This window comes from Seriola aureovittata, chromosome 1 (genome assembly GCF_021018895.1).
Source record: "Seriola aureovittata isolate HTS-2021-v1 ecotype China chromosome 1, ASM2101889v1, whole genome shotgun sequence".
Taxonomy (NCBI): Eukaryota; Metazoa; Chordata; class Actinopteri; order Carangiformes; family Carangidae; genus Seriola; species Seriola aureovittata.
This window is the reverse complement of record NC_079364.1, coordinates 25800149-25819940: the sequence shown is the minus strand read 5'-3', so window position 1 is coordinate 25819940 and position 19792 is coordinate 25800149. Positions and strand designations below refer to the sequence as shown.

The 19792-nt window shown below is 41.9% G+C and overlaps 1 protein-coding gene across 3 annotated transcripts in view; it reads right to left on the bottom strand.

Moving 5' to 3' along the window:
- LOC130166390 (transcription initiation factor TFIID subunit 4) overlaps positions 1–19792 on the bottom strand; it is an 82030-nt gene that overhangs the window by 15306 nt on the left and 46932 nt on the right. For all 3 annotated transcript variants that reach the window (XM_056371966.1, XM_056371974.1, XM_056371983.1), the window contains one exon: positions 8538–8660. In XM_056371966.1, coding sequence (XP_056227941.1) covers positions 8538–8660 — 123 coding nt within the window. The remainder of the gene's footprint in view (positions 1–8537; positions 8661–19792) is intronic.

The following is a 19792-nucleotide window of genomic DNA, read 5'->3' as shown; positions in this document are numbered from 1 at the left end:
GAGGAGAGTGGGTTTGCACAGTGCGGTACAGCACAGCATGGGGCCCAGGATGTTAGGCTGTCCCCATGTCCCTGGCCAGCAGGCTAGCTAGAGAGCCAGCCATTATCGACCCGCCTCCATAGCAGTGAGGCGGAGGAGGGTTGGAGGGGGGGGACGAGAGGCAGCAAATTTCATTCTTCAGAAATTTAATTATATCAAGATTAACAAGGGAGGTAATTAATTTCTTTAAGATCGGTATCTTTTAAGTGCCTGGGGCTCAACTTTGTTGTCAAAACTGTATATTTAACCATTATTTCAGGGCAAAGTTTTAAAGGCAGAAATGAGGGGGATCACTACTTTGCCATGAATATGGATATATAGAAGCTTCTTATCTAAATAAGGAGATTACAGTGTTAATACTAATGTGTACATGTATGTACATATATAAATGTAAGGTTTATTTAGGACTTGTTCAAAAATGGTCTGCACCAACTGCATTTAAAATAAATAATTTTTCTGTTGAAAATAATTCAATAATTTTAAGGATTTTTTTTTTTAAGCTTCAGCTGAACTCTTGTATTCCTGTGACTCGACCTGTCCCAGACGGGCTTACAAGTCTTAGTCAGAGTCCAAGGTTGAAACCATAGACCACTATGTAGACCACAAGGCCGTCCTGGACTTCAGACTGTCCAAGGCGTTAAACCCGCCCTTCAACAGCACAAACACAAACATGATCATTTTCAGGAGGGAGATCTGACAGGGAGGAAGACGGCACAACGCTCTCATAAATGTGAATGTGAATTTCCATCAAATTTTCACTAATATCAGGATGCTTCAATTATAAGACAGAGCCAAAATGGTCCCAATCCTATTCCTGGAAGTTAGGTTTATAAGATAGAGCCCAGATCCCATATAGATATCTACATGAAAAGGCATGAAATTCATATCAGTGTTTTAATATAAAAATGGTTCTAACCAGTTGTTTAGGCTTGAGTGTAAGTGTGAACTGTTTTGTCTCTTGAGGGCAACTTGAGATTTATCTTAGTGATGCAGACTGATTCTCTCGTATAGATGGAGCATCAACAGGTAAATACAATTTATCAATGTTCACTGAGTGTACATAATGCATAACCAGCGCACAATGCAAAACTGTATGATATAACCTTACAGACTCAGTGAGATACATATTTTCTTTCATGTAGCTGTAAGATGTAGGATTCCTTTCTCCATCACTAAAAATGTTTGATTGCTGTCTCGTCTCTTTATGTGTGACTTACTAGAAACATAAGCCCGAATGACCTGGGTGGTGGAACATGGACTGCCTGTGTGTGTGTGTGTGTGTGTGTGTGTGTGTGTGGAAGCCCTTTCAGAAACTTATAGAGAAGAATGAAGGGATTAAAGCCAGTGATGCTGAGTAATCATATATTTCGTATGCCATATAGTTGGATCTCCTCTGCTTCCTTATTCTACACATATTTCAGTTAATGTGCAGAGTCAAGAGCTGCCTGTTTGGACAGAGACAGTAGAGCCAACAGGCCATTCAGAAATTCTCTTAAATTCAAAAATACTGAACCACTTGCCCACGTCTTGGGTCTGCTCCATCAAGATTTGCATGTAAATGGTAAAACAATTTGGAAACAATTCATGAAAAGCCATAATATGTCTTAAGACACTGTAACGTACACAAAACATATTTCATTACATATCAGGCTTGTGTTTTTTAAGCTGCCCAGTATTTTTATCAGAAAAATGTACTTTTCAGCCACGCTAGCAGCATCACTCTGTGGATGACGATGTCAGTCTGTTAGTCAGCCCATCACTTCGGTCCAGACTGAAATATCTTGACACATATTGGCATTTACTAATTACTTTGGGGATCTTCCGATTTTCCCTCTAGCGCTCCCATGAGGTTGACATTTTTGGTTTCTAGTAAAATATCTTGAAAACTGATGGATTGATTTCCACAGAATTTTGGATTTTGGTGTGCACATATTTACACACACACACACACACACACACACACACACACACACACACACACACACACTGCTGCTAGCATAGCTATGACTCTTAGTCTTGTTTACACAAGCGTTTACTATTCATGTCAACATTTGATTGGAAGTTTCTGTTATTTGCAGTTATAGCTTTGATTTGCTTCTTCATTGAACTGTTACTTGCCACATACTTTAACCTTATTCAACTTTTATTATAATCATGTGCTCCAGAGTTCATCTTTCCAGGTCCTGCCAAAACGATCCATATGCCCTGTGGGCTTATATCATTTTAACCGATTAACGCTTGTAACGTGTGTGACACAGTGTGTTATAGCTGTCGCAATGTACAAAGTACACACTGTGACTTCCTTTCAGTAGATGACTGTAATATACAGTACTATGTAACTGTAATGTAATGCTCGGTTGAAATTTCTTCAATTTCAGGTATTTTAGGTAATAAGTGGTTCTTTCATATTTTGTACAAGGTATTTCAGTACAGAACTAAATGGAGGTGGATAAATGTATTAATGTATTCCACATCACTGAAGAAAAAAATAAATGTATTTAACTTTTCATGCTAATGCTATAGCTCCATTTTAAATGCTTTAACCCATAGCCCATAGTGCAATAACCACTGGTGGTTAACACTGTGCTCTGCATTGTGCAGGAGAAGGGAAAGTTGGCAAAGTGCACTGTGTTAAAGCTCTAAGAACGCATGGCATCTGGCCAAAGAGCCCCTGTAACCAAGACTCTACTCTGTCTCCTTTGTGTCCTCGCTGGAAATACAGTTGCCTTGAAACGTAAAGTCAAACTAATATTACAGTATTCTTGACATTATGAAACCAACAGCAGCCTCTCTGTGCCCTCTGTAATCATATTTTTGTAGTATATAGAGAAAGGGAACCCACACAGGAATCCTTATGCTTCATTACAGTCTGATATAAGTCAAGCTAAAGTCATTTCAGTTCACCTCTGATACCACGCTGTGTTACTTTAGCGGTGAAACAAACTTATAAATGCAACAGTTAATCAGGGGTTAATGTCAGTGCACCCAGTGGATTCAACTGAAGCCTCTATACAGTTTAAGAAAAAGTGGAGCTCCACATGTTTAAGGAAACTAAATAAACCCAAGGTTGAGTGAGGTGTCTTTTCCACTAACAGTACCCAGTGTGTGTGTGGTTTGGACATGGAGAGGAGTAAGAGGGAAGCAGGAGACAGAGAGATGTTATGGTAATAAACACAGGAGGAGGTTGTATTGAGTATTGTGTACTCGCACATTACTTCCACTGAACTAGCAACCAGGCATGACTTTTCAACCACATACTCTTCCCAACAGACTCTGAGTAGAGACGGGTAAAAGATAGAGACATGGAGGGGAGGAGGAGGAGGAAGAGGAGGGGGGTGGCTTCCTCCACGCTGTCGCCTCTACTAGCATTCAGTTGGCCATCTCCTTCTTAACCAAACAGCCTGGTTGGTCCTAGTCCTCTGAGTCCTTATGCCCCCCCTCTGGCTCCGGAACCCTCGTGGTCTGCGAGTTTCCTGTTTGTCTGGTTGAAGACCTGGCCGTTTTACTCCCAGGCGGCACATTGGGAGGGACGCAGGAAGAGGAGGAGAAGGAGAAGGAGAAGGAGAAAAGCACAAGAGAGAAGGACAGAGGGGAGGTTGGCGGGGAGAAGGCAAAGGGAGAGACACTGAACACTCCCGAGTTGGGATTGATTTACTTCATTAACCGAGATTACAAGTTTAACTTACAAACCAGAGGTCAAAATTTCTCATTAACAAGGGGACCGTGGAGAACCTCAGGGCTTGGAGACCACTCTTATTACTGACTACACATTTCAATCTGTCTTTGATGTTCCATGTCTGCCTTTCTACCCCCTCTTTCCCCCTCCTATTTTTTGGCAGCGAGGTTGATTTTAATTGTAGCTATAGAACAGAGCATAGTTTGCCTGTAAGCCAGCCTCCACATCTGTAGTGAGTGCAGCTTTAGTGATATTGGGTGCAGTCCATAGCTTGGGGCTAATTTTAATGGCCCCCCCCCCTCCCTCCTTCATTGGAGACTCAGATTGTTTTCCACGTGATTCCTGTTAATTTAGCTGGAGGAAAGGGCATCAGTTTTCCTTGTGCTTTTCCCCCTCTCTCCCCATGCCTCTCACTCTATTGCCTCACTCCTTCTTTCTGATCTACAGCCTCAAAGAAAGAAGGTGAAATGAATTCAAATGGAAAAATAGACTGTGCTCACTATTAAATCGCTCGCCTACCTTTGTCCCTTGTATTGCGCCTGGTCGAGGCAGATAGGAGAAAGGCAGTGTGGCTGTACAAACCAGGGCAATTTAGCTGCTATTGTCGTTTTGACGTCAACAAACAAAGCGCTTCCTTTGATGTGATAAATGGCCCAAGTGCCTGGATGATAACTCTGTGCTCATAAATGTGTCAAGGATGTTTCAAAAGCTCTGAGCATGTTTAACACTGCAGGACATTGTGCGTCGAGGCAATTTTTACATCGCAGAACCTTCAATGCGAAACCTTAGATGTACTGAAGTGTCTCTATCTGTCTTTCATAAGCTACTGTAGCAACACAATTTAGTCAAGATGCACCAAATGTGAAGAGAGGGAGATCATAACACACAAAAATCAATGGAGGGGGGGGGGATGAAACAGTGAACAGTAACAGTCAAATCATGTTAAAAGTGTGAAAGGACTGAATGCAGAGGGTGTGATGGAACAGTCATTGTGAATAAAGCTCTGTTTGACAAACTGTATCCCATCCCTGACACACTGAGCTAAAACCCCTCTTTATCTCTTCTACATACCATAAACAAATAGTGATGTGGCAGGAGAGAAGCAGAGGACTGGAGATTTTACACAGTCTACCTATAGCTAAAGTGTTCGCTCTTGTAACTGTTGAGCTGCAGTTGCAGCAGTGCTATACAGATGCTAACAGTCGAGCTGCAAAATACATCCAAAGAAATCCAGAAAAAACAGCCTCTGTGTGCATTTCCTGTAGAAGTGTATGTGATTTTGGTTCCCAAGATTTCCTTTTTCAATAGCTCAACACTTTTTAATCAAGCAATAAAGCATTAGTGTCCACATCTTCAAGCTAATATCGTTGAGGGCAAAGGTCATTTGTGCCTTCATCATATTTCCATCCACCTTCAGCTGCCCTTTGTCCCAGCTCCTCATCCCTCCACCTTCTTCAAGGTAGCTCACCCTTGACTTTTGTGCTGCACTTCAAACGCATATGTGTGCTGATTGGAGGGTTAGGGCTGAAGGATGGGGACTACTGAGCTGGAGGGGGGTTTTTTTGGTGTGTGTGTGTGCGCCTGTGCAGTGACCCACCGCTGGGGCCACAGCAGGCCTTCTTCCAGAGAGCCAGCCAGCAGCCCCAGCCATTGGCTCCTTGGAACTAATCCACCCTGCGGAGCCCTGTAAGGCCCCCTTTGTTCCCTCCTGCAGACTAGATCAGGCTGGAGACAGACACTCCAGTCTTGACTGGCTATCAGTTTCACAGCCCGTGGCGATCCACATCCAGGCACAGGCCCAAGCCCGGCCAAGCCACCATCAAATTAAAGGTGGGTGAAAAGGAAGTGGTGGGTGGGTGGGGGGTTGGGTTCGGGGGAATGGAGCGAAATTGTGTCACCTGAATTCCGTCACAGTCCGAACATGGTTGAAAGGTGTTCTGACGACTGAAAGAACAAGCAGGAGAGAAGGAATATTGAAGATGAGGATTTCAACGGGAGTTCTGCCTCTCGGTGAACAGAGCAGGATCTCAACAAGGCCATTATCTGGCTCCTAATTTGAGCTCTGGCACAGCACTGAAGGGCTGCCTTTGTCTAGGATTAATGCGGAAAGCTCAGGATGCGATGTCAGAGGGAAATAATCAGCATGGGCCCTTCATAACGTTGGCTGCTTGTGCTCCTGGCCAGGGCCCCCGGCTCATTTCTGTGGAGATGAAATCTATGACAAGCCCCTCAGTGAAGCTAAGAGCAGGCAACAGTCCAGTAACACCCACAGGCCTCCAGGCATCCTGTGACCCCCTTAGAAAAGTCACATTCACTTTGCTCTGGAGAAGGGAAAGAGAACGCCGCCGGCGCTTCCAGCCCATGTGAAATGAAGAAATGTGAGGAGGTGAAAACGAAGTGAAAATAAGTTAAGATTCCTCCTCCGCCCCCTCTGCAATCACTCCAGAAGAGGGGGGGGGGGTACACTATGACTTCACTTCTTTATGCCCCTCTAATTAAACATGAACAGGACATTAAAAAAGGGGAAAAAAAATAGAAAAAAAGACAACAACTCAAGCATAATGTATATTCATGTTTATGTTGTATAACTGCATTTGGGAAAGCAGTTTGAGAAAGCTTTTTTGAATGCAGCAGAAGGTCGCAGGCTAATACCCATCAGGGTAAAACATTCTGAAAGAGGTTGGCACTGCACTCAAGGACCAGAAGTAATGCTTTTATTTTGTTATTTATGCTTTTTTTACCGGGTGCATTACTATGCTCCTCTGCAGCATATTGCTGCTAAGCGAAGGATGTGAAGATGCAACTCGATAAGTAGGTTATTAAAATGACCAATTGACATTCAAAATTCAGGCTTATTTTAGATTCATCATATTTACAGATGAATATGTGGAATTCAAATGTTTCCCCCGCCTTAAGGAAAATGTGACTTGGTACAGCAACTGTGCATGACTTCATGTATGACCCTGTGCTGGAGAAATATGATACTCAAGTTAGTGCTCATGGAACCTCAAACAGGAGACGTCTCTTATAATAACACAGTTCAGCTTAATTAAGAGCAGACTGGGCAAGTCTGTGTGTTACAGGGAGTATGTCACCATGCTCCCTGTAACACACACAGATATTTCCTGCCATCTTTGTCACGTTTGCTGACTTTGATTGTGGAGAGTGGCTTATTAGACACATTCCTAAACTTGACTAATGCTAAACTGGTTAAGCATGAAGAGGATGTGTGGTATCAAGAACACAATGGCTCTAAAACAAAAGCCTCAGGGAAAACGGAGGCCAACAAAGGACATTATTCCACAAAACAAACCCACTCCCTGGTGCCTCCAGAAAGGTATTGGCTCATGACTCTAATCGGAGATTTCAGATTTGTTCATCTTCATCCACTTTGTAGATGAATAAACATGAGAACATCGCTGCACACTGTGTCGCCAACCCAATAATGCATTACCAATAATGCATTTCACAGCTCCCTCACCAAACAACCTCTGTTGTACAGACAAACTGAAACTGAGTTCTCAGTCAATCAGGGACCTAAGGCAACTGGGGCGAAATATAAATATGAGCATATAAATATGAAATAAAATGAAGCCAAGGCATCTGGTTCATCTCATCTGAATTATCATTAATTTCTATAATTTCACACAGTAAAATATTTTAATGCAGGATGATGGTAACCCATTAACCAGTCCATGCACATCACCCACAGTGAAGTAAAACTTGCAAAACTCTTGCAGCAGGTCATTTAATCTTTCCCACTATTTTCACTATTTTTTGGATATGCTGATGTCTAATATTGTATCTTTGAGTGCTACTACTACTGTGAAACCATGTCTAGCCTTTAGCTTCTCTTATTAATGATTTCCTATTCTTGATTTGTGGTTTTGTGTTTGTAAATGTTGTTCTCAAATGTGCTTAAAAACTTGAACTTGAATCCTATTAGAATCTTAATTAAACAATGGTCAAACACTCATTGGAGTGGTTTGCTGAGCCACATGAAAAATAAAGGAGTGGTATCTCATACACTGACTCTCACATTCTGTTCAGCTCAGTAAACTTTACAGTGTGTAGCGAGTGTTAGAGAGGTTACTGTCATACCCTCTCAGGGACTTTTATTTTTAATTCCAATCTCCAAAACTAGTGTCAAACTGCAATGTCACGGCCAGCTGTGGGTTATTGATCAACTGTCCTGAGAGCAAAGTCGGTCACTGCATGTATGTTAACAATGTCAGAAAACTCTTGCAACTATAAAGTATCAGGTTTTTGGCTACTGTACACCTTGGCCTACAGACACATGACAAGTATGGAGCACTCTGTGGATCAGGAAAATATCCAACATTAAAACAAAGTGAATGAGTATTCAGTGAGTCATTTCTTGCATACCATCTACCAACCCTCCGTGTTTGAACTTACCACAGTCAGGGATGACAGCGCAAGAAAAATTACCACTGAAAGCTGCCTACACAAAAAATATAATGCAAGGAATTTATTTGAATTATTTACAATAGAGAACAGTATTCTTTGTAGGAAGCCTAGGTAGGTTGTCATTATGTTATGCCAATATTTCATTTCATCATCACAAATTAATCCTACTCTGCTTGTCCTTGAAACTATCATGAATGGTAAAACATATTCCCTATTAAAGTATAACGGAAATAAATTGACAGTTCCCACTTTTGAAGTTTTCTTCTTTTTCTTTTAGAAAGATTTATATCAGTTACTGGGGAAGCTGCTGTTGTCAAGAGTAGACAACATCAGCAACTAGTCAGGGACAAAAAAAAATTAGATAATAGAGCCATTAAGTGAGTCTGCTTCTTACCTCGGTCCCTGATGGGGTGGCCCCTGGTGAATCCACCTTGCGTTTTTTGCGGGGTCCAATGGCAGCTAGTGCTGTAAGGTTGGCATCTCGCTGCCGCATCTGCGCCAGTTCCTGTTGTTGCATCTGGTGACGACACAGGAACACAAAGATTAGAAAATATCCCTCTGCTCTATACATGGTGTTGTGTTGCCCCGGTATCACATGTATCTGAAGTAGAAAGTATTTCATTTGCAAGGTATCAATATAGTGACTGCCAACCTAACATTTAATGTCTGCTGAAATAAAAGTGAATTTTACACAAATATTTGTATGTGTTATATGTGAAAATGTATGATACTGTATGTCCTACAGGTGTCGGCTTTGAGGATTACAGTGGATTTGTCTCCATAAAACAAATTCATAACCAACACCCACACCCAAAATAACCATCTATGATACAGAACAGCTTTAAATGAACTTTTCTACTCTGTAGCTCAGATGATCTCAAACTTCAAAACATCGCTTTCTCTCTCTCTGAATATCTTAACCAAATTAAGAAGCACCATGACAGTTATTTTCAGTCTCACAAGTGAACCAGGAAACACAAGATTTGAATTTCAGATCACACAGTTTCAATTTGAGGAGCATTTGTAACCAAAACTGTCCCACTTTAAAGCTCTGCAAGACCGGGTGAGAATGAGTGAACAATGAGACGAGAGTGGGACCAAATGCACAAATTAAAATATAGGAGAAATGTATCCCTCTGTATCCCTATTTAAATCCATCCATGTATTGTCTAAGCTCTCCTGAGCCGAACAAAATGGAAGCCTGTTGTCAGCCATTAACAGAGCTTCTGTCAAAGATTGTGTATGTGTGCCTGTGTATGTGTGTATGCGTGTGTAGTCACAAGGTCCCATCGTGATTTTTGCACTTTGTGATATATACGGGGGAGGTTGTGGGGAGGCACTGCCCAAGGTAATGTCATGTCTGGCTGCAGGGCTGAGGGGGACCCAGCGTTGCTTGGAGCTGCCCTTTCTATTGGGTGGATGTGTGAGGGCCTGGGGCCATGGCACAGAGGGTGTCTACACTCCCTCCAACATGCAAACACAGTACACACACACACACACACACACAGACACACACACACCCACACACACACACACGCGCACACACACACACACACGTGCCTATCAATCTTGGCCACAGCACAGGGAATGCCTACCCACCAGCTTGCCTGCATGCCTGCCCGCTGGGGGAGAGAGGCCTGGGTTGAAGCGAACAGGGACAATCAATGTGCGCTTTCATGTCTTTCATGTTCTTTTATGTTATCTCTCAGCATGTGTTCGCTGGGCGCTGGTGTTTGTGTGCAGCACATATGTATGGGTTCTGATCAGGGGAAAATTTCCCGTTACTTTCAGATGGCGCACTGTAAAAGGTTGCTTTGGTGTACAAAGTCTGATCTAAAATGTGCATGCACTTGGCTCTGATTTTTTGCTAAAACCCCGCTGGCAAGGCATGCCCTTTAGGGTGTTGCCACTTCACATTTAGCACGGCGGAACTGTTGAAAGATCCAAACACGCTGACAACACAAAGTAGGGAAAATAATAGCAGTGAGTACCAACCAGCTGAATATCTAAACTGCATTCACTCTGCCTTTTTTTTTTAAATGGATAGAGGTGAAAATAAAGATACTGCAGTTAAAACGAATACTAACTAATAGCAGGTGAATTCAGGGAGTGTTGAGTTGGGAGTCAGGCTCTTAACACTGTGCAAATACAGTCAGACACTGGGGATCATGACTGGATGTGGCAAACAGGGTGGAGATGATTATTGCCGCTGTCCACATGGCAAATGTAGCATTAATGTTATCAATGCTAACCTTATTAGGCCTTGCCACAAACAACACACAAATCTCTCCAGGCCTGAGAGAGCGATAGAGAGAGGGAGAGGGAAAGAGAGAACGAGAGAGGTCCGCTATCTCACTGATGGCACCAGGATGATCTCTGCCTGGCAGTTGGCACCAGGCATGGGCTCCCAGCGCCCACAGCAACTGCCTGCATTTTCAGATTTATGACTGTATGATAAATGAAGACTTCATTTTACCATCTGCAACCCTCCAGTCTGCGTTTCCTGTCAGTAAAGAGGCCGCCATGACACTGGGAGACTGATTTCTGATTTCAATCTGGTGCCACGATGCCGAGTCTACCGTCCTTCCTTCGATGACTGCCAGCTGATACAAACCAGAGTTGGGCCAGGCTTTGATAGATTTGTTTTTCCCTTAGAAGTTTTTTTTTTTTTTTTTTACAATTACCATTCAATTCAAACATTCACATCAAGTACATTCAGACACACACAGGTGTTCAAATGCTATGGAGCAGTAGCAGCAGTATGAAGGAATGTGGATACATGCTGCCTTCAAACCATTTTAGTCCTTAGATTACTGTTAACATGAGCTCACACACACACATATATATATATATATATATATATATATATATATATTGTGTTAAGCAACTCTGGTGTTAGGAAAGCCATCAATCTCTTTTAGTGAATTTCTACGTGTTATGGAACTGGTCATGATTGTACAGATTGGTATTGTTGCAACATTGAATGATTTTGCCGGACACCTCTTTGAGATATTTAGATTTCATTGAAACAGATATGGAAATCAAAACTGTGACCTACAAGTACAAGTACAAGACTCTCTGTCTACTTTACGGACTACCCTGTCAGCAACCATCTCCAAAAACTGAAAAGGTCACTACAGAGATTAATTCCAGAGTGGGAGAACAACCAGCTGGCAGGATGCATACATTTGCCAGATCCGATCAATGGTACCACATAAATATCTGCTGCTCCAAAGTCACATAAATACCAGTGCTTCCAGTCTGCCTGTATGCCCTTTTGAAGCAGCGAACTGGGATTTGTCAAGTCAAATTATTAGCAAAGGTCAGGAGATGTAGAACATTTTCAAGATACCCACAGAATCAATCAACAGCTTTGTTACAAAAAGGTTTTAATCTAGATGCAAAAAGCACAATGTGATTATGTTATGGCTGGCGTGGTGAAATGGGACGTGTATGGAAATACAAATATGAACGTCTCCGGGGAAACACTTGTCGCACTTGCACAAAGCTCTCCAACAGATGTTGAGTGCCCTGCTAAGTGCATATCAGTTAACTCCATGATGACATCACCCAATGTTTTAGGACAGTAAAAAATGCATTACCCGGCACCCACCCCTAAAATACAGCATCTTCTTTCTGACAATGGATCTGACTGACACATGGTTGATATGCTTGAAATATCCATCAGGATGCCCAATTACATGTACAATTTATCAATGTATTAACAATGATTTAGGTAGTTCAGATGAAATCTGTTGCTTTAATTTTATAACAGCCCACCTCACATTAAATTTACTGTAAGAAAAAGTCAGTGGTCTGCACATGTTTTATTGTCTTCATGCAAATAATTACGAACAAATTGTGCCAGTTAAAATAATCAGATCCATTTGGCTGTCTCACCATTGTTTTTTGTCGTCACCTGTTTCCCACATCTTGAATTATTTACGTCTAACTTCAAGCTCTGTGCCCTTAATAGATCGGTAAAAATGTCTGTCAAGACCTAAATAAGAAATAACAGTCCTTGTTCTCAGCACAGAATAAAGAGCAGTATGTTCTCTCATGATGCAAAAATGTCCAAAATCCGGCAAGAACCTCAGAGCGATGTTATATGCTTGGAGTGAAGAGGAGGATGAGCTGCAGGAGCCATGATGGCCAACCTGCCATTCTCCATCTCTGCTGTTTTTAACAAAAGCTTTTCTCTCCCTCCTCCCTCTCTCCCTCCCTCCTACTGGCCTGAGGGGCTGCTCCTGGCCCCCCAGACGCTTACAGACAGATGTCCTTGGTAGAGCAGAACACGCTCTGCTTGACGTCACAAGCAGCTAGGGGGCTGTGAAGGAAGCTAAAGGGCTCTGTGCCCTGCAAAGACCACAGTATAAAAGCCAGACCATGGGTTTTTGAGTTGGCCTGTCTCTTACCCTCCCCCTAGCCAGCTTTGGTCCAACAAGACACAGCAGGGAGCTTCTCAGTATATAGACATGACATATGCCACCTTGGTGAAGGCTTTCATTTCCCCATACATTTTAAATAAGGGTTGGTAGCTCCAGTAGAAATAAAATCCCTTGTCATGGCTCTAACCTTTGTACTGCTAATCTATATGCTGAGCTAAATTCATATGCATACACAATGATAGGAAACCTAGCTATTGTCAAACGCTGAGGGGAGCCTTCTCAAGAGACTGCTGCACTGAACGTTGCACTTTCTGCATTGTATAAAACCTACACTTAAGAATACTAGCTAACTCCGCTGGTGTGGTTACATTAGCACAGTGTTAAATTAGCACAAGTAATATTAGTATTCAGTGTTAACGAGCAATGTATGAGAAAGGCTTGAAGGATTTCACTCACACTGTATAAACTACACTACTGTACAACCAGAAACTTCAAATCATCTCTCTGCTGTCAGGTACATTAGGAGCAGGACAGACAGGTCTGGTATCACAGGACATTGATATGCTACCAGCTCCACATAAGGCAGCATCACTGACAGACTGTGAAGTAGATAACTGATAGTGTAATTACAACAATGCCAGTTCGGGTCCGACCAGGACATTTATTTCATGTTGTTTCTCCACATTTACTGTCACCTTCTTTCTCTCTGTCAGCTATCAAACAAAAGAAAAATTCCCACAAAGACAGTAGCAGTGGATTTTATGCCATGGACAAAAAGCATGATGTACAAAGAGGCAGTTCTTATAATGCCACACAGGTTGTCATGTTGACATGTTGGTCTGTTGGTCTGTTGGTCCACACAGTCATATATTTTGGGCTGCATGCAAACTGTTAGCATACATGTGGGCAATTTTTGGGCAAATTTTTTTTTGATGATTTCAACCATTTATTCAGATGATTAATTGATTAAGCTAAAGCCAGAAAATCCAGAGGAATATTTAACACTTTATTAGGTTTTAGTCATGCTAAAAGCAATGTCGGCCTGTTGGCTTCTCCGACACTTAATAACTTAATATGGACATCCATGGTCCAATGGGATAAATCCTTATGACTTTGCTGATCCTCTGACTTTTCTTCTAGCGCCACCATCAGTTCGTCCAACACTTTGGTTTAGGACCAAATACCTGCAAAACTAATTACAATATCAGTTTTGTGCTAATTAATTAAGGTTAGCGTGCTAACATTAATAATGTTACCATGTTAATATGCTAAGATTAACTAAGGCTTAAACTAGGATGTTGACCATGATAAACAATATAGCTGGTTATCATCATCATGTTACCGTGCCGACGTTAGCTGCGTGCAGCCTCACAGAGCTTGTAGCATGTCTGTGGACTCGTGTTTTCACATTAATTGTACTTCATTCACTATTTGATGACTTAAAACTAGACGCAAAACAAACAAATATGCATAAAAAATAACAATGATTAATCTCAACAAAATGTCTTAGTTTGAGTGTAACTTAAGATCAAATGTCTGTGTAGAAATGTTTGATGAATGATGCCCAGTGGCCCACGTTCCTTTGTGTAAGTTTCCTACTACTAAACATGAGTGTGTGTTGACATTTTACGTGCTTTATGCATGTCTGTTACCCATGGACCTCATTCACCTGACACCCACATGGCCGGCATTATGAGAACATCTGTGAGCTGCATCTTGAGGCCTTTCTTCATGTGAAGTGCCTGGCAGTTAGTTCGCTGCAGGGTGAAGAGCCATTTGCACTAACCAATCAGGTTTCACTTCTCCATCTGCACTCAGACGCTACAAAGAGACGAGTTCAGCCTCAACCTGCTAATGCAGGCAAGTCTTTGTGTTAAGACTAGATAGAGACATGTATGACTTCATCAGTAGAACACAGTAATTACATATGGCAGTGTCCCTCAAGCTCAAATATTGAATATTGAATTAATATATAAAAATATATGGGCAGTGTGTGTATGATGTTAAGTGCTGTACTGAGAGCTGTCATGTCTATAAAGGGCAGTTAGTTGCACTGTATTGTATACTGTATTTATATATGGTATATAGTCATATGCAAAAACTCTATATATATCACCCAGTTGTTTCAAGCCATATGTACCAGTATTGACAATTTTCCTAATGTAAATCAATTTGTGTTTGCACTCTTGCACTGACACCAACCATCTTCAATAACAGATAATAAATCAATCGATATTTAAAAAGTGCTCTGAAATTCTGTTTCATCACCTTTTTCAACACATAAATCTCCAAAAAATATTTCAGTAAGTCTGTTTGTGATTGTATTATTTTACCTACGGAGATTAATTCAAAATACATGCACGAGCTAATAGTCTTGGCTCAGAGTACTCCATTTCCTCTGAAGCTGTGTATGTCAGAAGTGTTTCCAGGGCCAAGGACCAATTATTCAGAGCCTTCAGCCATCCCTGGAGCTAAGGTCATTATATGAGTGTCACTATCATGACTCTATGGTTCCTCTTCATCTGCAACTTATTTGCAAGAATTAAACCGTGCATGGGGAGACTGTGTAAAATATGTGGATAAATTGAATGCGTCTAAAAGACTCTACGCCTCTCCTTCAGAGTGAGTATCATTTTTATAAATAATAACATTTGCGCTTCACATTTTGGCAGGGAACAGTGTTTAATGAAGGAGCCAGAAATCAGTGTTAAGCAGATTCTGACGGTGTCACACCGGAGCGACAGGGGGAGAGTGGTGATCATTAAAAATACTGCTTATCTAAGGGAAAATTTCCTACTTTAAATGTTCTCTCGCTTTGTCTCATTCTATGCTGCCGTGCTTCGTCTAGCAGTCTTCTCTCTCTCTGTTTCTCTCTTTTTTTTAACATTTAGATTCGCCGCTCGTCACCTTCTATTGATCACACCTAATTTGCATCCAGGAAAAGATGAGAACTCAGATATTCACACTCCGAGAGAGGACGATCTCAATGATTTATTCATTTCCAAATCAAAAAAAAAAAAGGAGTGAAAGGAAGGTAGATGAGAAGGGGAATCTTCATAGGCAGCAGGCGACTAGCAGGCTCTGAGGCTGGGCTCCTCTTCCCCACACCGCCCCCAGGCACATGGTGTGCAAGTCCTCCTAATTAACAAGGTGAATCATGCTGCCGCTCTCTAATTAGCCAACATGACAATCTAATGGAAACATGCAGGCCGAGCTGGCACACTTAGCATCACCTCACAAAGACCCTCACTACTGTCCTTCCCATATGAATTCCACAAAAATGACACCTCAGATTTTAGATGAAAAAAAATGGGGGAGAGTGGTTCAGGGAAGTGTGTTTTAGGGAGAGGTCAGAAGGGAGAAGTTGGCTGGTGAGGGTGAGATTTTTTTTCTTCTTCTCTGTTATCCTCCGTGTGCATGGTTTTTGTTGCCTAATTGAAACATGTCCTGCCTCCTGCCTCCCTCTCACTTATATCCCAGGCACAGGAGGCTGGCACCTCGCCACCAGCATAGCTCAGCATGCCCAATTCCCCTGTCGCTCGAGTCCCAAGGAGTGCTCCAGCGCACAAAGAGAAAAGTGAACCTACAGGCTTGTACAGCGAGGAGAACGAGTCGCTATCTCCCTCTGAGGCAAAAAAATCTCCTTTTTTTTTGTTGTTTTCCTTCTCATTACAGCACTTTGTAATATTCGAAAACACACAGGAACACCAAAGGTACTTTTAAAGCCCGCTTCTTCTTTTTTTTTCTTCTTGTAATATGTCTTGAGGTGAAGAAAAAAACTGAAGTTGAGACTACCGACAACAAAGCAACAAATAAAAATAGGGTTACAGTGTACTGTTTAGTAGCCTGCACATCTTGAGGACCTACAAAACAGACCTTTCTTAAGTGATAATTAAATTCACATCAACATCTTGTATCATTTTCTGAAACATTAAAATCTAATTGAAATTATTATATTAAATAAAAGGACACCTGCTAAACTAAAGCAAAACCTAATTTGTAAAAAAAAAAAAAAAAAAAAGGAAACACAGTGAAGTTCATGAGCATAATGTTCTTCTAATCACACTCCTGCTTGTTGACCATGAATGCTGCTGCTCTACATCTATAAGGTATTGTGTATCAGTGAGGCCAGAAGACAAGAATATAACAACTATGAAGTGGGACACACAAAACAGCAGGAATTCTCTTTGAAAGTCAGCACAGAAAAGGGAGAGAACGTGGAGGAGGGTCGCAGGCTTTTGCCCCGGGGCCAGCCTAATGGGGGAGAGCGCCTCTTTGAGCAGAGCAGTTTGTGGAGGGCCAGAGGATGAGAGCCTATGAACTTGCAGATATAACTGGCCTAATAAAAACTAAGGGTCTGCTACATTGTCCTCTGACACACAGGAGCCTCTCCTCTCAGGAGAAGTGTGAGGCTCTGGCTGTCGGGGCTGAAAGTGTGGGTGGATTCCAGTCTCTCAGTGACCTGGTCACTTGTGGAGGATGCCTAGCCAATCAAGAAACACGTATGTGTGCATTAAGGCCTGGTGCATACTGGCTGAGCAAAGGGATTGTGATTTTAATAACATGTACATTAATGTGAACAATTTTGTATTATGTGAGCGGCGTGGCTTAATATGTTTAATTTGATCAGGGTTGTGCATATGTCACATGAATATTAGTCTAATTTGATTCATAGGATTTAACATACAGTATATGCCCGTACAGCAAGGAAGGATGTATAACTGCAGGCTTTTAATTGGAGCCATGAAAGGTTCAAAGTTGAGCTTGTGCAGAATTAATTCGGTGGAGGTTCAAGACATTTCAAGCAATGCTGCTGCATCAAAATGGGCAAAAAAAAAATCTCAATGCCTGAAGAAGAAAAATATTTGAGGAAAATTATTCTAACAAAAACCTCTGAGAATCCCATTGGACAGCTCTCGGTTACACACAAGTCTTCTGGAATCACTCTGAGCAAGAAGTGGAGTGTTGCTGCAAGGGAATGGTAATGTGGAGGAATGGGAAAAGAATAGAGAGGAGAGGAGCAGAGAGGAGAGGAGAGCATGGACTCCCTCACACATCATCTAAAGGTCTGGCAGTGATTGGGCTATCAGTTGGAGACAGACTGTGTTAACTATTTTTTAACCTTTATTTATCCAGGGAAGCTTGACTACGCTCCACGCTGCTCTCTAGCAACATGGTGTTACACTCACTCACACCACGGACTCGTCCTGTTGACTCAGGCTAAGAGAATGTGAATCAAATACTGAAAATGTGCATGTTCAGTTTTAGCACTTGGTCACTTGCTGTGGTGTTACTTTCCCCCTCCGCTCACCTGCAGTCCTGTCTCATATGCTTTATGTCTCTTGATTGTTTTATATTGGTTTTCAAAAAATGCATTTACCATAAATCATTTCTGAATAATTTATAGTTTTCAAGACATTACATTGGGGGACTGTGGCCTCAAACACCTTGACATTAAAGCAAGGTTAATGTCATACTGTTACGAAGAAACCTAAAAGAGGCCCCCTGGTGGCTCAGGGGTTAAGACACTGACCATGAACCACAGCCTCTCTGGTTCATGTCCAGGTGTCATTCTTTATCTCTCTCTCTCTCAACTCCACATTTCCTGTAGATTAGAATACATCACTTAAAACTGTGGGTGATGTCACATCATTTAATTTAATCTCTCTTACTACTTGCTGTAGTAAAGATAAATGAAAAATATTTAACATGTAAAATAAAGGCACCTTCCAGTTTTGGCCAAAAAATATTCAAAACGCCAATAATCAGGAAGCTACTGAGAAAACTCACCACAAATCTCACCACTATTTCCAGTTAATAGTTGCTCTGGAGCGTTCAGTCATACAGTATCACATGATCTTCAAAGCGGACCTTGTGGTTTGATTGTTTTCTCTACTGCTGTTTACAAGCTCAATAATGAACTTCAAATCTCAGTTTGAAAGTTGTTTTCATATGAATTTGTGTAAATTATATATTCTATAAATGAATGTGGTTCTAAATTCATTCATAATATAATTTTTTTTTTTTTTAAAGTCAGAGGGGAGAGAGGTAGAAAATAACACAACCAGTGACACTGCCCATCACAACAGTGAGCGAAGTGTCAGCTCTGATGTTACTTTAGCTTAACTAAGGTGGTGAATAAATCAGATTCATATTGTCCTCACTGTACTTGTCCTTGTTCACCTGTAGCTGTGCATCTGTAGAATCATCTGCTTCCCAAAGTGGTTTTTTTAATGTTTGTGACGTTAAACTGATTTGTCCAATTAGCACCACAGTGGGACTTGGGAGCGCACAGTGCTTAAGCAATAGTATATGATTAGCCAGCCCACATGAACTGTGCCATACGGTGGAAATATTAGTGGTATTGGCACGACATGGTTTGCTTCCGCAGCTGAACAGACCCTAACAGGAGCTTTTGGCCAGATTTTGGCCAGCTGTAGTAACCAATTTGTCTTTCCCCTCTCCTCTCCCCCCTCTTCTCCTGCCCTCTCTCCACTCCTCTTCCTCCAGTTCACTCGTTTCCTGCGTCCACTTGTGCCTGCAGACGCAGCTGCGATGATGAATCTGTGGCTGCAGTGTGTCTGTGTGTCTGACATTGTGATGTATCTCCACTGGCCTTAACTCCCTCTCTATCTCTCTCTCCCTCTCCTCTTCCTCCTCCCCCCTCAAGTCTCCTTTTCTCTCCATCTCTTTGTCTCTGTCTCTCTGTCTCATTCCCTCTGTCTCTCTCTCTCTCATTCTCTCACTCTCAATGATTAGGCATTGCCTGGCCTCCTGCCTCAGTGATGGAACAGACAGAACACACAGACCCACCACTAACAACAACAACAAACAGGAACTGAGCTCCGCGATTTGCCCATTGATTTTCACTGGGGGCATTTCTGAAATAGCCCATCTGACCTTTCGGCCAAATGGTAGTGAATGGAGGAAACACAGGCACTAGACTGCTCTGCCTCTCTCACGTGAAACCTCTGCCAGCGACCATCTGACCAGTAGGTTGCTGGTGCAAATAGAAACACACAATTAGAGGCCTGGCAAAATAAATGTACAAGACTAAAGGACCTGCTGGAGACACCTAGAGCCTACAATGTTCATTATACCCCAAAATACTGAGTAAAACAGTGCATTGATGATTTTGGTATTCCTGGTAACATTGTAGTTAAGTTTGTCCTGAGGTCAGATCTAGAGAAAAGGCAGTGGAATCATTAAATATGATTTTAAAAAGATTGTTTCGCCTCTGTAGCACAAACTCAGCTCTGTA